We start from the raw sequence: 16,840 nt of genomic DNA on the forward strand, positions 1-16,840 counted from the left end.
ATTGAAAAACAAAACAAAACAAAAAAAACCTGGTTTGAATTGTCTCACAAGGCTGGCTTCCCAGAATTCAGTGAGAGGACAAAATCAGGCTGATTATGTATGACCTGGGAATTCCCGTTTGGTATTTTTGCCAATCTTTAGTGTTTCCCACTTGTGTTTTGACAGGAGGACCTTGGTTTTTGTTCAGGAGTGGAGTTCAATGGAGAAGAGCCAGCTTAATCACTTACAGGTGAAAGCAACTAACCAGACCCTAATGGAGCATATATATGTTGTCTGGTACAGGGGAAAGTGTGGGTTCATAGCCTAGACCTGGTACATAGCTAGTGGGCAATACACTGAACCCCTTCGGCTTTCACTATCCTCAATTATACAATAAAGGTGTTTGACCCAAATGACCTCCAAAATCCATTTGGTCATAAATCTATGATCCTAGGGAATAAAATTCTTTATTTTAATTCAGCTCAGCAAAATGCTTTAGAAATAACTCCCTACCTGTGGTTTACAGACACATAGGAGACCCTCTAAACCAACCAGCAAATCACATTATTGTAATTAATTCAATTACCTTCAATAATATGCGTATTATTTTACAGATCCCATCCCCACCCTTCCAGGATTGTTTTTTCTTTTCATTGCATGAAAAGGCAATGAGTTCAACTGGCTCTGCCATTGGTGTTTTTGGTGCCCTGTGAATTCTGGCTCTGGTATCAGAAGTCCTGGAACCAAATCATGGTTCTGATGCTTACTATCTATAACAGCACTTAAAGGTTTGCAAAGAACTTACCCATATTATCTCATTTTATCTTCATAACAATCGTATAAAGAAGGGACTCTCATTTTCATTTTACAGATAAGGAAACTGAGGCAAACAGAGAGTAAGTAACTTGCCCAGAATCACAAAGCTAGGAAGTATCTGAGGTCAAGTTAAAATTCAAGGCTTCCTGATTCTAGATCTACTGAGCCATGTGGGTCTCAGTCACAACTTCCCTACTCCTCCATTTTGTCATCTATAAAAAAAAAGGGCTTAGACTATATGATCTCTGTCATCCCTTCTAGCTCTAGGCCTATGAAAAATGTTGTGCTAACATCTAGGAAAAAATCAGCATTTACTGAAGGTAATTAAATTAATTTTATTTCATAGACTCATAGATTTTGAATTGGATGAAATCTTAGAGGTCATTTGGTCCAATTGCCATTACAGAAAGTAAAAATATCTTCTTTGGAATATTCATAATCTAAGTTTCGTTCTTCTTATAGCTATTTTACAAATTCGACTTTCAGAATTGATGTTTTCACATCTGGAATCGAAAACATTAACAACACTAATATTATAGGAGCCTATCTAGGCTGGTCAGATGACAGGAATTTGGGCCACCATCTAGGGCATCCTCCCTCCTTGCCTTTCCTTTGGTCCCAGGCTCATTGAGACCTGATCTGGCTGCTTGACTCTTCCTGACATTTGAAGTCACTAAGTTCATGGAAGGACCGCCATGTTTTCCTATTAGCTCTGGCCCTGCATCTCAAGGTTCTCTCTCTTTACCATCTCCCTTTTCTCTGTTTTCTATGTCCTCCCCAATCTCACTCCAACTGAAGCTACTCTTGCCATCAATTGGACTGGTCTGCCCAGAAACTGAATTTTCTTTTATTTGTTATTTCCGCCAATTAGAATGTGAACTCCTTAAGAGTAGAGACTGTCTTGGTTTTTTCCATTTATATTTCTAGGGATTTTCATAGTGCTTAATAAATACATTTATCTGTTCACAAAGAAGGATCTTAGCTATTAAAGATGGGAAGACTCAAGTTTGAATCCTCCCTCTTGCTCATACCAGCTTTGTAAGAATGGCCAAGTCATTTAGCCTCTCCAGCCTTAGTTATTCCTAAAATGAAGATAATGATATCTGAAGGACTCTCCTCACAGGGCTGTCATGAGGCTGAAATGAGACAACAGATGTGGGGAAGAAAATGAAAAAAACAAAAGAGATAGTATGTGGATCAGCTGGAATGGGTTTTTATCATAATTTCAGTAATTGCTCTTGATGAGGGCAACTAGGTGGACTCTTCCTAGCTGTGCCACCCTGGGCAAGACACCTAATCCCCACTACCTAGTTCTTACCACTCTTCTGCCTGGAAATCAATGCTTAGTATTGATAGTAAGATAGGCAGTAAAGGTTTTAAAAATAAACAAACAAAACCCAGTCATTTTTGATGAAACTACACCAAAGGGTTCATCCACAAAGGGGGGGTGGGGTGGAGGATAAATAAGTGTATTGGAAGAAGTCAGTTGGTATATGACTGGTGTGTGGTTTGTATATCACGCTTATAAACCTATAGAGACTACTTTCAATATTTGGCTTCTCTCTAACTCTTTTGGAAATTAAAGGCAACCAGATGGTACAGTGGATAGAATATTAGACCTGGAGTCAGGAAGACGGAGAGTTCAAATCTAGTCTCAGACATTTACTAGTTCCGTGTCCCTGGGAAAGCCACTTAACCTCAGTTTTCTCCTCTCTAAAATGAGGATAATAATGGTAACTACCTCTCAGGGTTGTATGGATCTAGTGAGATAATAGGTGAAACCTGTTTAGTATAGTGCCTGTCACATAGTAGGTACTATATAGATGTTAGCTATTGTTAGCAGTGGTCATTTCTTATCCCTGAATATAAAACTCTATTTTTTTTTTAAAAACTCTTTTCTTCTGTCCTAGAATTGATACTGTGTATTGGTTCCAAGGCAGAAGATGGGTGAGGGTTAGGCAACAGGGGTTAAGTCACTTGCTTAAAGTCACACAGCTAGGAAGCATCTGAGGTCAAATTTGAACCTAGGACCTCCTATTTCTGGGGCTGGCAGTCTATCCTCTAAGCCACCTAGCTGCCCCCTGAATCTGAACTTTTAATTGTCCCTTGTTCCAGTTAAGCAGTCATTGCCCCCGATCCTTTCACTCAAAAAAATCAGGCTGGGAAAATGGAATGGACACTGAGCTCTGGGCTTAGTCACTGCAGTTAGACACTGATTCTACTCCCTTCTGCCTGTGCCACTTTGCACAAATCATATCAATTCTGTTGGCCTCAGTCTCCTCATCTGTAAAATGCGGCGGCCATGAGAACATAGATTTATAGTTGGAAGGGGCCTTAAAGGTCCTCTGGTATAACTCTTCCCCACATCCACCATCTTACACATGAGGAAACTGAGGTCCAGGGAAATTTAGGGTCTTGCTCCAAGTCACAAAGGAGGTAAATATCAAAAGTAAGATTTGACGCCAGAGCCAGTATATCATGCACAACAATGGCTCCTAAATTTTAATATTTTTTTCACTTTTTTTCTAAAGAAGTGCTCCTATGTTCAAATGTATATAAGGAAGGATATCTATGCAGATAACTTTATGCTAACATGTTGTTTGTGGATATTTCAAAGTATAAATAATTTTGTTTAAAAAGAGAAAAGTGAGGAAGAAGTAAAGATGTTGGATTAAAGTCATTAAAGAGAAGGACTTTAAAAGTAGCTGTCTAACAGGAGTACCTACCAATTGTCTATGTCTTAATAGGGTGTGAGCCTAGAAGGGGAGAAGGGGAATTTCCATGCTGTGTCTACTTATCTAGTGTCTCTGGGATTCTGTCAGACATACCCACGATGAGTGTGATCCCCATGCTAAGGGAGCTAACCCAGGCAGTCAAGCCTCGACTCTGATGGAATTCTTCAAGCCATTCCATGTTCAGCACACCTAGTGCCATCTGGGACCCCATGATGAGTATGTGTACCACGAAAGAGGAAAGGACAATCATCCAAGCCCATCCGCCATCAATGTTGGGGTTAGGCTTATGTGTCTTCTTTTCTCTTGGTCCATCTTCAAAATCATACCCAATATCTTCATGACTGGTGTACATTTTTCTATAATATTCTGAAAAACATACAACAAAAATAATGTCACTGATGGTAACAAAGAAAAACCTTTTACTTTACCCTTCATACTCTCTCCCTCTCCATCACTGTTGAAGGGTTACCATCTTGCCAGAATGCTAAATCCTTTAGGATAATCTGAGAGAAGCACTAGGGTAGGTGGAGAGCCCAACAATAGACAAGTCCTTGAACTCTGAGGCTGAGTCCTTTCCACCTAGACTCAGAGAACCCCATCTAAGAATGATGGGGAATGAAGATCAAAGGTGAAGGGCAACCTATTGCATACCACAGTAACAATTATATTCTTTCCATTTTATGAAGGCTCCTTGCCACATATATTTCCTTTTTTTAAATAAAATTTTATTTTGTCTTCAATTTCATGTAAAGATAATTTATAACCTTTGTTTTTTTAAATTGGAGTCAAATTCTCCTCCTCTTTCCTTTTCTCCTCACTCCCTTCTTGAGACAGAAAGCAATCTGATGTAGATTTTACAGCTGCATATAGTTCTATAATTTAGGGTGGGGGTAAAAGGCCTCTATGCACTAGGAGAGAAGGGCTATCCATCCTGGGATTATATTATAGAGTGAGTTTGGAATCCCCTAAAGTTGTGAACATCACCAAGATGGTGGACAGTGGAATTTCAACACCATTTAGGGCCAAGAATAGTCTATCCAAAGTCTCAGCAGGGTACAGCAGACAGTGAGTTAGGAATCAGTACCAAAACTCTGTGAGAATCCATGCTTCCTATATACAGAAGCCTGAAGGATGAGAGACAATAGTGCTGACCTCAAGGAAGTGCTGAACCCTCCTGCTCAGAGGTGGATGCCAAGATCTTTAAATCTGGAAAATCGCCAGTCTCTGAGAAATGGAAGCATTGTTTGAGGGATGAACTTGGTGTGAGAGCTGGTGTGTTCTTACTACAATGTGGGTTGCAATGTGGGATATGCCTCAACAACTCCCAGTCTTTAAGAAAACAGTCTTCAGGAGTTGTTTGTTCTCTCTCTGCCTCACTGTCTCTGTCTCTGTCTCTCTGTCTCCCTTTCTCTCTACTCCCTCCCCTATTTCTCTCCCCTCTCTTTCTGTCCCTCTACCTCTCCCTCCCTTCTTCTCTCTCAGTCTCTCTCTCTCATTCTCTTTTCTCTCTCCCTCCTTCTCTCCTTTCCCCCTTCTCTCTGTCTCTCTGTCTCCCTTTCTCTCCACTCTCCTATGTTTCTCTCCTCTCTTTCTGTCACTCTCCCTCTCCCTCCCTTCTTCTCTCTGTCTCTCTCTCATTCTCTTTTCTCTCTCCCTCCCTCCTTTCCCCCTTCTCTCTGTCTCTCTCTCTCCCTTTCTCTCCACTCCTTTCCCTATTTCTCTCCCCTCTCTTTCTGTCCCCCTACCTCTCCCTCCCTTCTTCTCTCTCAGTCTCTCTCTCATGCTCTGTCTTTTTCTTTTCTCTCTCCCTCCCTCCTTCTATTTCTCTCTCTCTCCCTTTCTGTCTCTCTCTCCTCTCTCTTCTCTCTCTCCTCTCTCTCTGTCTGTGTCTCTTTCCCTCTCCTTGTCTGTCTCTCTTTTCCTCCTCCCCCACTTCCTTTTATACATACCACACATGCACATATGGTCTGATAGAGAGAATTCAATTCAATTTGTGTTCATTTGATGTGCATATATTGAGTGCCTACCATGGACAAGTCCTAATGTATTAGGAGAACAAAGATTTTAAAATATAACAGTTGTGTCCTCAGAGACTTTACAATCTAATGGTGGGATATAAAAATATACTTCCCCTTATCCCGTACCCCCCACAAAATGCTATAAAGTAGAATGTAGTAAGAACAAAAGAGAGATTCAGATAGAATAGTCTTAGAGAATTTAAAGAGCAGAGCAAGAGATCATTTTCAGTGTGAGGACAGGAGAGATCATTATGGGGTAGATCAGGGAATGCTTCCTGGAGGAACTGATGCCAGAGCTCCCTCACTTGGTCACTTTCACCTTGGAGAAAGAACAGAAAAAATGAGGAAGGCTCACGTTCAAGGTCTGGCCCTGGGAGAATCAAAGAATGGTGGCCTTGGTGTCAGGAGACCAGGGTTCAAATAAAGATAACATATTAGCTATATGACCACAGCTCTGTCACTTCAACTCTTAGAGCTTCATCTGTAAAATGGGCATGGTGTCACATTTAACTTCTTCACAAGAGATGTTGTGAAGAAATTGCTTTGTGAATCTTTAAATACCGCATCGATGTGATTTATGATTGTGATGGGTGGTGTCCAGAGGTGGGAAAGAGTAGGTTGAGATGAGGTGAAGACATAGCTATTGGACTGATATGTACAGAAGGGAGAGCCCTAGAAGAAGAGGCAGGTGAGCTCCGAACACTTCTCACCACTAATAGTGAGCCTGAAAGGTAATGGCTTCCTTAGGTGGTCTCATTGGAAGTCTTTAATGGGGATGGAGGAGAGGAGGTTTCTCTTTATGACTTCAGGTAGATAGCCTGAGTTCCTCTGACTCTGGGAATCTGAGGAACATGAAATGAACTGGAAGTCTTGACCCTGGTCATCCATCAAATTTGGCTCAGTCTTGTTTAGATTACTGAATATTGTCTTAGCCTTGTGCACTGCACTCTACCTCTGTATGAGAGAATTTTCCATCCTCTTTCACTAGTACTGATTCTGTGATTAACTTGGTTATGTTTCTTGCACTAAGGTTTTATTTTAAATCTGCTGCAAGTGTAGATTTTCTATTTTCAGTTTTGCTATAGGCATCATTTAACCTGTAGGTAGATATTATTATTTATTTTTTTCTACACAATAATAAAAATTTGCTCTTTTTTTGGTTTTAATTTGCTCTATTTGCCTGGAAAAAAAGACAGTGCCTATTGATAAATGGTAGTGACTGTAATCTGTTTGCAAGGTGATTTAATACCATACAATTAAAATAAATTAACTACATAGGGGGAAAAAAACCTCCTATGTTCATCATCTGAATCACTCGTTTGACTCACTCTCTCCCTTCTATGCTTCCCGTAATTATAATGATTTGAGCCCCTCCTCCACAAAGTCCTGCTCTAAGGCCCATCATAGCATGGAGATGACCCTAGGTTTCAAAGGCTACATCAAAAGGAGCAGAATCTCTGATATATTGCTGATATAGCTGATGTCTATATAATATTTTTTTTAAACCTTTACCCTCTGTCTTAGGATCAATTCTATGTATTGATTCCAAGGCAGAAGAGTGGTAAGGGCTAGGCAATGGTAAGTGACTTGCCTAGGGTCACATACCTAGGACCTCCCATCTCTAGGCCTGGTTCTCAATCCACCAAGCCCTCCAGCTGCCCCTATATAATACTTTTAAAGTTCACAAAGCACTTTGCAAACCCTATGAAGTAGGTGTTATTATTACTATTTTAAAGAGGAGGAAACTGAGGCTGAAAAGTTAGGTAGATGTTATTATCACTCTTTTACAGGTAGGGAAACTGAGGTCCACAAATTAAATGATATGCACAAGGTCACATACCCAGTAAGTGTCCAACTCAGGATTTGTACCCATGTCATGATAGAAGCAACATTTACTACTAATCTGGTTGGAACCATAAAAGTAGGTCCATCATGAGGCTAGAAATGCAGCATACATGGCCTTGAAGATTTCTATCATATAGACTAATTTTTTCCCAAGATGGAAATAAAACCATTCTCCAAACTTAATTCTTCCTAGGGACTAAGGCTCAAACTATTAAGAGAGCTTCCCAGTAACCTAAGGCATGAAAGCTTATTGTGTGAGCTACCCAGGCCCTTCAAGGTTGGCAGCATTCCCATCGCCCTTCAAGTCAACCCAACCCTCTGATGAAGAACACCATCATGGCAAATGGGAAGGTGGGACATGCTGTACCCAACTAAACTAACACCGCATCTTTGCCGAATATCTTTTTCATGTTCTTATTAAATAAGCTTTCTTTTGTTGAAGTTATTAATGATCCATAAATCTCTTATTTTGTTTCATTCTCAAGCTTGAACCAATGGACCTACCTGAGTCATGCCTGGTCTTCCTGATTCCAAGGTGATAGATTATGTTAGCTTTTTTGAAGACCAGCCTAAATAAGTACCTCATTAGCAAGCAATGAATTCTTTGGCCTTAGAAACCCATGAAAAGAATGTAAAAAGGATTTGAGAACTGGCTATCTTGAGATTTATACTGCAGAGGGACAAGCATTTCCCTCTTTGCCTTGAGAATATCTAGATCTTGAAGCCAGAAGACAGAATTGATTCATTCCATGAAGTTCTTTAAAAGACACATACAAGATTCTGTAAGGGATACACCAAAAGGAAGAAGGTGATCCCAAGAGATGAGCCAGAAAGAAGCAGCAGACTGGTAGCAATAAGTAAAGAAAGAAAGAAAAATAAGAGTGAGCTTCAGCAAAGAAGGAAGAGGTCAAGAAAAGCTATTGGTCCCTACAGACATCTCAGAACAAAAGGCTTAGACTGAAGCTACCAGTTGTAGCTCTTCAAAGACAGAAGGAAGTTCTAAGAAAAGGTCTGCCTTTCCCCTAATTCTCCCCAACTCCCCCCCTGTTCATTAATAGATATTATAACATGGTCTACTCATTTTTTTAACCCAACATTTCTAATAGCCTTAATTTTTTCCTCTATTGTAAAGAGACCAAGAGTTAGTTAATCTCTGTCTAATTTGGGAATTTTCTTATATGGGGTATTGTAATATTGTGATCCTACTCCTAACTTCTTGTGGTATGTTCAAACCAAGGAATAAAGACAGTATTTTGACATACTCTGGAACCCAGGATTAATTTATCCTACATTGTATACTGAAGACTGGAAAAGTGAACAAATTTTGTCACGGGCAAAAAGTGAAAAAAGCAGAACAGTTAACATCTGTCAAATAAAGTAGATGAAAAAGGTTAATGCTCTAGGAAGTATTTCTTTTATTCTTCTTTTTCCCACCCTCCAAAGTAGGGCAATCATTTAATACAACTCTGAACTGATCTTTCCCATAGTTGTGAACTTAGCAAATGTTTTTCCATCAAACCCTTTCTTACTGAGCAATATTACTCCACTTGAATTTTAAAATCTCTCTGATTCTGTATAAGAACTTGGCATTTTTGTAGTTTAGTAAAAGTGTATTCTTTTCATATTGCTTTTGTTCAAGCTACTACATGCTTTCCTTAGTCTTCTAGTAACTAAGTGTAAAAATCATGTGATACAGCTTTAAAAAGCCTTTAAAATATATATATATATATGTATATGTATATACATATATATATATTTTATATATACTTTAGCTAAAACATCACCATATTGCCAGGTTACCATCACTAACACTACTAATGTTGACCCTGTTCATGACCCCTCTTACATGTATACATGCTTTTCCATTGCTTTATTCCTAGTAGCATGACCTCAAACCTGTGAGGTTCTGCCAGCTAAGTGCTAAGGTTAACAGTGTTCTGTACATCCTAAACACTGACAATGTATAACACTGAATTTATGACCTTTCAACCACTAGAACAAAATTTTGAAGATGCAAAAGTTGCCAGATTGTGGAGTGGGGTTTTTTTTTCAATTTTTAAAATTTTATTTAATTAAAAAAATTTTTTTCCATGGTTAAATGATTCTTGTTGTCTCCCTCCCCTCTTCCCTCTCCACCTCCCAGAGATGACAAGCAATTTCACTGGATTATGCATGTATTATCACCCAAAATCTATTTCCTTATTATTAATTTTTGTAATAGAGTAACATTTTAAAACCAAAATCTCAAATCGTATATTCATATAAACAAGTGATAAATCATATGTTTTCCTCTGGATTTCTACTCCCATAGTTCTTTTCCTAGAGGTGGAGAGCATTCTTTCTCATAAGTCCCTCAGAATCATCCTAGATCGTTGCATTGCTTTTAGTAGTGTTGTGAGGAAGATTAGTTAGTAATTAAGTATTAAGGGTGAACCTAGCAGGAAGGCTGGAGCATTACAAGATGGAATGAAGGAGCAGGAAGTAGGTGCCTTGTGCCCTGAGAGAGAGACTCCATTAGTGGTTGGCATAAACTATGGCTAGCCTTGGGAGATCTCAGACCCTGCATCCTGATTTCCCTGGGATCCTGAGTGGTGGTGGCTTTCCAGCAAGAGGACAAGACCTACAGAGAAGCACCAAGAAGAGGAGAAGTTTGGGATCTGGTGGACAGCATCTCAAGCACACTCTTTCTTCTTGGATATCTTGGACCACCTAGGCTTTTGGCATCCTAATCATCTGTGGATTACTGTGAGATCCCTAAAGCCACCCTCAGACCCATTTGCTGTGGTGGCCAAATCTGGCTGGTACCAGGTTTGAGGCCTTCACAGTGACTCCTGCACTGCTCCTTTGGCCCTGTCTGTTTAGATCACTAAGATTAGAGTAGAGAAGTCCTCCCCTTGCCCTGTGGTTTTGTCATTAGGCTTTAAGTATAGAAATCCCTTTCCCACCTTTTAGTTAAACATAATTAAACCAGTTAAATCCTTTTACCTTGCTTGCTTGTTTCTAGACTCTGGCCTAGGGGAAGCTGGGTGACAGTTAAGACCAACTGCCATTCCTATGTTAATACAGTAAACTCTGGTCTTTCCATCCTTGTCCAGTCTCTCCTACAACCCAGTGCGTGTACCCACAACTATTTAGATTTATTGTAACATCCCTAGTGCCCTCCATTACCTATTTTCCACAGTAGCAAAGTCAATTACATTTGATACTCCCACAGTATTTCTGTTACTGTGTACAATTTTCTCCTGGTTCTGCTCATTTCACTCCACATCAGTTCATGGAAGTCTTTCTAGTTCTTATAGAAATCCATCAATTCATCATTCCTCATAGCACTAGTATTCTATCACCATCATATACTACAATTTGTTCAGTCATTCCCCAATTGAGGGACATCTCATTTTCCAATTTTTTGACACCACAAAAAGTGCAGCTATAAATATTTTTGTACAAACAGATCCTTTCCCATTTTTAAAAAAATATCTTTGCAATTCAAACCTAGTAATGGTATTGCTAGATCAGAAGGTACGTATGTATGCATTCTTTTATAGTCCTTTGGGCATAATTCCAAATTGCCTTCCAGAATGGTTGAATCAATTTACAACTTCACCAGCAATGCATTAGTGTCCCAATTTTGCCACATCCCCTCCAACATTTATTATTTTCCTTTACTGTCATATTGGCCAATCTGGTAGGTGTAAGGTGGTACCTCAGAGTTATTTTGATTTGCAATTCTTTAACCAGGAGGGATCTAAAACATTTTTTCATATAATTATTGATAGTTTTGATTTCTTCCTCTGAAAACAGCCTATTCATATCCCTGGACCATTTGTCAATTGGGGAATGATTTGATTTCTTATCAATTTGACTTAGTTTTTTGTATATAGAAATTAGATCTTTTTCAGAGAATTTTGTTATGGAGATTTTTTTTCCAGTTTCTTGCTTACCTTCTAATTTTGGTTGTGGAATGTTTTCATGTTGATCTCTTGCTATTGCAATTAGCAGTATGTTTTGCATGTAGGACTTAATAGATCCTTGAATTACATCACTGGTAATGCTTTCATTTTTGAGGACTTTCTGAATGGTTTCTGAATAAATGTTCTTATTTGCTATTTTAAAAAAGTATTGTGATTCTAGTCCTAATTTTTTTTAAACCCTTACTTTCTGTCCTAGTAATAAATCTAAGACACAAGGGTAATGGCTAGGCAAATGAGGTTAAATGACTTGCCCAGAGTCATACAGCTAGGAAGTATCCGAGGTCAGATTTGAGCCCAGGTTCTCCCTATTCTAGGCCTGGTGCTCTATCCACTATGCCACCTAGCTGCCCTACTCCTAACTTTTTGTCTGACATAGACTCCAAAAAAAAAGCAAAAAAGGAGACTGCATGGACCTGAGGGGCTCATTATGTTGATCCTAGGCTATTAAAAAATATGAGCTAATTTTTATAAACAAGTTTGGATGGCAAAGGGATGAATTTTTTGTCTTTGGGGATTTTGTCATCCCTACCTATTTATTAAAACTAGCTCAGTGAAAAGTACCAGCTGGCCGCTGGCACTCTCCACAATCACCAGTGTTACACAAATAGGAATATAAAATGACTTTCTGTCTTGGGAGGCCTGTTCTTTTTCTGCAGTGCCCACATTAGCAAATGGTATGGAGAACAATAGATTTTAGACTGTCTATATACATTCAGTGTCCATATACCTGCTTGAAGTTTATATGTTAGATTCTTGGGCAGTGACCACTAAACAGAAGTCCTTAATCTTTTTTATGTGTTTGTGATGGATCCAGAGGTGTGCTGAAGCCAAATCATACTGACTCTTCTGGGTCTGATTCTTAAATTTTCAGCATAAACATTTTTACCTCAGAAATTGGCAATTGCTACAAATCAGGGCTTGATTTATTGTTTTGCTGGAGATCTAGATTTAAGAAAATGATAGGGGAAATGTTAATATTGCAGATTAAACTTTAGTGTGTCCTTTGTACATTTTTTCCCCTGGAAAGTCAGCTATTAAATATTTACTAGTACACTCTGACATAGATCCTTTAGGCTGTCTAAAGATGTCTGTTGATTTTTTTAATTGGAATTATGTTTTTAATGTGTAAAGTAAAAAAAACCAGGATTATGAAGGAAGTCAATTATGTTGAAATACAGTTAATAAAAAAAATGTAAGTCCATATCACGGATAGCTGTGTGGCTCAGTAGATAAAATGCCAGGCTGAGAGATAAGACCTCACTTTTGTCAAACATCTTGCCACCCTGGAGAAAATATCATCCTTAGGCTCTATTCCCCTGATTTGTCCCCAACTCTGCCTGTTTCCAGAGTGATCCCACCCATGCTTCACTTTACTCTCTGAATTTATTACCCTTCTCTTAGGAAGAGGAAGGCTATCCTACTTCCTCTCTCCATTCCTTTCCAGTTCCCTATCTTTTTTAAAACCCTAAGTATTGGTGAAGTGCTTTGGCCCAGGTTCACAGAGCTAGGAAGTATCTGAAGTGAGATTTGAACCCAGGATCTCCCCTCTCTGTCTCCACCTGACTCTCTATCCACTGAGTCACCTAGTTTCCCCCAGTTTGTCATTATATTTATTGCCTTTTCTCAATGAAATGCAAATTCTTTGAGAGTCAGGACTGTCTTAATTGCATGTATTTATATTTGCAGGGTTCAATGCAATGTCTAGCACATAGCACTTAGCAAATGTCTTTATCTATCTATTTATCTATCTATCTATCTATCTATCTATCTATCTATCTATCTATCTATCTATCTATGTGTCTGTCTGTCTGTCTATCTATCTACCAATCCATCTGTCTGTCTGTCTATCTATCTATCTATCTATCTATCTATCTATCTATCTATCTATCTATCTATCTATGTGTCTATCTATCTATCTATCTATCTATCTATCTATCTATCTATCTATCTGTGTGTCTGTCTGTCTATCTACCAATCCATCCATCTGTCTGTCTATCTATCTATCTATCTATCTATCTATCTATCTATCTATCTATCTATCTATCTATCTATCTGTGTATCTATCTATCTATCTATCTATCTATCTATCTATCTATCTATCTATNTCTATCTATCTATCTATCTATCTATCTATCTATCTATCTATCTATCTGTGTGTCTGTCTATCTATCTATCTATCTATCTATCTATCTATCTATCTATCTATCTGTGTGTCTGTCTGTTTACCAATCCATCCGTCTGTCTGTCTGTCTGTCTGTCTGTCTGTCTATCTACCAATCCATCCATCTGTCTATCTATCTATCTATTCATCCATCCATCTGTCTATCCATATGTCTATCCGTCCATCTATTTATCTATCTATCCATCTACTCATCTCTCTCTTTCTCTGTTTCTCTTTCTCTCTCCTCCCCCTCCCACTACCCACCTACCTACCTATAATTTCATGGAACATCCAGTTATTTTGTGTTTCAAGATTTTGCCCTTTTATCATTTTAGTTATAGGTGTATGATGATATCTTAGAGGTGTTTTGATTTGTATTTCTTTAATCAGTAGTAACAGTATTTTTTTATGTACACTATAATATGGCTTTGATTTCTTCTAAACATTGTCTGTTCATATCTTTTTCCCATTTATCAAAAGAAGGATGGCTGTTATTCTTATGAATTTGACAAAGTTCTCTATGTTGTTTTTTTTTTTAAACCCTTACCTTCCATCTTGGAATCAATACTATGTATTGGCTCCAAGGCAGAAAAGTGGTAAGGGATAGGCAATGGGGGTCAAGTGACTTGCTCAGGGTCACACAGCTGGGAAGTATCTGAGGCCAAATTTGAACCTAGGACCTCCTGTCTCTAGGCCTGAATCTCGCTACCCCGCTGCCCCCCCCTACATATTTTAATCATGAGACTTATGTCCAATAATTTTTTGCTTTTCCTCTAATCTTGGCTACATTAGTTTTATTTGTACAGAAATGTTTTAATTTAATACAATCAAAATGATCAATTTTATACCTTACAATGCTTTCCACCTCTTGTTTATTTATAATTCCTCTCCTCTCCATAAATCTGATGGGTAATAAATTATCTGTTCTTCTAATTCACTTAATATATTTCCTTTTGTGTCTAGATCATATATCCATTTTGATCTTATCTTAGTGAATGGTGTAAGATATTGGTCTATATTTAATCACTGCCAAACTTTCTAGCTGTGCCAGCAATTTTTTACCAAATAGTGAATTCTTATCCCCAAAACTTGGATCTATACTTTTGTCAAATACAAGGTTATTAGAATCTTTTATTACTGTTTGTTCTTTGCCTGTTCTTTTCCACTAATCTACCTTTCTATTTATTAGCCAGAACCAGATGGTTTTGTTAACTGCTGCTTTATAATTCAGTTTAAAATCCTTCCTTTACATTTTTTTTAAACCCTTACCTTCCATGTATTGGCTCCAAGGCAGAAGAGTGGTAAGGGTAGGCAATGGGGGTTAAGTGACTTGCCCAGAGTCACACAGCTAGGAAGTGTCTGAGGCCAGATTTGAACCTAGGACCTCCCGTCTCCAGGCCTGGCTCTCAATCCACTGAGCTACCCAGCTGCCTATTCCTTTACATTTTAAAATGAATTCATTTGATATTTTTTTACCTTTTGTTCTTTCTAAATGAATTGTTATTCTTTTTTCTAGCTTAATAATTTTTTTGGTAATTTAATTGGGTAATTTATTCAATGCCATTGAATAATTGAATAAAGACTTTAGTTTAGGTAGCATTAACTGATAATGGTTCTCCCAACATGGACACAATTTCCCCAATATTTAAATCTGACTTTATTTGCATAAAAATTGCCTTATAATTTTATTCACATAATTCCTAGGTTTGTTTTGGCAGGCATACCCCCAGGTATTTTATTTTGTCTATGGTTATTTTAAATTGAACATCCCTTTCTATCTCTTCTTATAGACTTTGTTAGGGACATACAAAAATGCCCATGATTTATGTGGGTTTATTTTATATCCTGCTACTTTGCTAAAATTATTCCTATTTCAATTTTAGTTGAATCTCTAGGATGTTCCACCTATGCCATCATATCATCTGCAAAAAGAGCTTTTCTGCATCATGGCCTATTCTAATTCCTTCCATTTCTCTTCTCTTATTGCTCTATTGGTGGTAAAGGGCATCATTGTTTCACTCCTAATCTTAATTGCAAGGCTTCTAGCTTATCCCCATTACAAATAATACTTGCTGATAGTTTTAAGTAGATGCTTTGCATCATTTTAAGAGGGGAAAAATCTACTTATTCTTATGCTTTCCAGTGTTTTTAATGCCATTATTGAGCCTGTTTCCCAAGGAGATCAGGGAAAAAAGAAAAGAACTTATATATGTTTTAAGATATTTATAGCAGCTCTCTTTGTGGTGGCAAAGAACTGGAAATTGAGGGGCTGTCCATCAGCTAGGAAATGGCTGGACAAATTGTGGTACATGACTGTGATGGGATACTACTACACCACTAAGAAAAAAACAAGCTTATTATTTTTTTAAAAATTTGGACAGATCTCCATGAAGCAATGAAGAGTAAAACAAGTAACCTAGAGGACAATATGTACAGCTACAAATATAATGTTTGAAGAATAACTTGTTTAATGTCCAGTTCCAAAGAATAAACTGAAAAACAAAACCACTAAGGACACAATCTATATATACCTCTCTGTCTGTCAGGTGATGTCTTCTATGGGGTGGGGAGGGGAAAAGGGGCTGGAAATAAATTCTATTAAATAAAGAAAAGAAAATCATCAAAGAAGGAGAGGAAAATGATAAGGAATAAGAAGCCAAAGATCAAAGACTTGTGGCCATAAAAGGTTTCATGTCTAGATATCATAAAGGATGTCGAGAGGAAAATTTGAAAGCATTGGGCATAATGAGCACCAAATAACATCATAAAAATGAACACTATTTAAATAAGGAACAACTGGTTACTCATGTGGGAAGTCATTACAAAATTAGTCAGCTACATACAATCAAACCACCAATCTTTTTTTTTAAACCCTTAACTTCTGTGTATTGGCTCCTAGGTGGAAGAGTGGTAAGGGTGGGCAATGGCGGTCAAGCGATTTGCCCAGGGTCACACAGCTGGGACCACCAATCTTTAGAAAAGGATATTAAAGGAAGGGAAAGAACAACTATTAGAAAGATATGACATCTGGGGGCAGCTGGGTAGCTCAGTGGATTGAGAGCCAGGCCTAGAGACAGGAGGTCCTAGGTTCAAATCTGCCCTCAGACACTTCCTAGCTGTGTGACCCTGGGCAAGTCACTTGACCCCTGTTGCCTACCCTTACCACTCTTCTGCCTTGGAGCCAATACACAGTATTGAATCCAAGATGGAAGGTAAAGAGGAAAGAAAGAAAGAAAGAAAGAAAGAAAGAAAGAAAGAAAGAAAGAAAGAAAGAAAGAAAGAAAGAAAGAAAGAAAGAAAGAAAGAAAGAAAGAA

The 16,840-nt window shown here is 38.2% G+C and overlaps 1 protein-coding gene across 1 annotated transcript in view; it reads right to left on the reverse strand.

Moving 5' to 3' along the window:
• The window catches only part of SLC16A14 (solute carrier family 16 member 14), a 34,645-nt gene extending 30,763 nt beyond the window's left edge, over nt 1-3,882 (reverse strand). The window contains exon 1 of the mRNA XM_044667602.1: nt 3,624-3,882. Within this exon, the coding sequence (XP_044523537.1) occupies nt 3,624-3,882 (259 nt within the window). The remainder of the gene's footprint in view (nt 1-3,623) is intronic.
• Nucleotides 3,883-16,840: the final 12,958 nt, after the last annotated feature.

Source organism: Gracilinanus agilis, chromosome 3 (genome assembly GCF_016433145.1).
Source record: "Gracilinanus agilis isolate LMUSP501 chromosome 3, AgileGrace, whole genome shotgun sequence".
NCBI lineage: Eukaryota > Metazoa > Chordata > Mammalia > Didelphimorphia > Didelphidae > Gracilinanus > Gracilinanus agilis.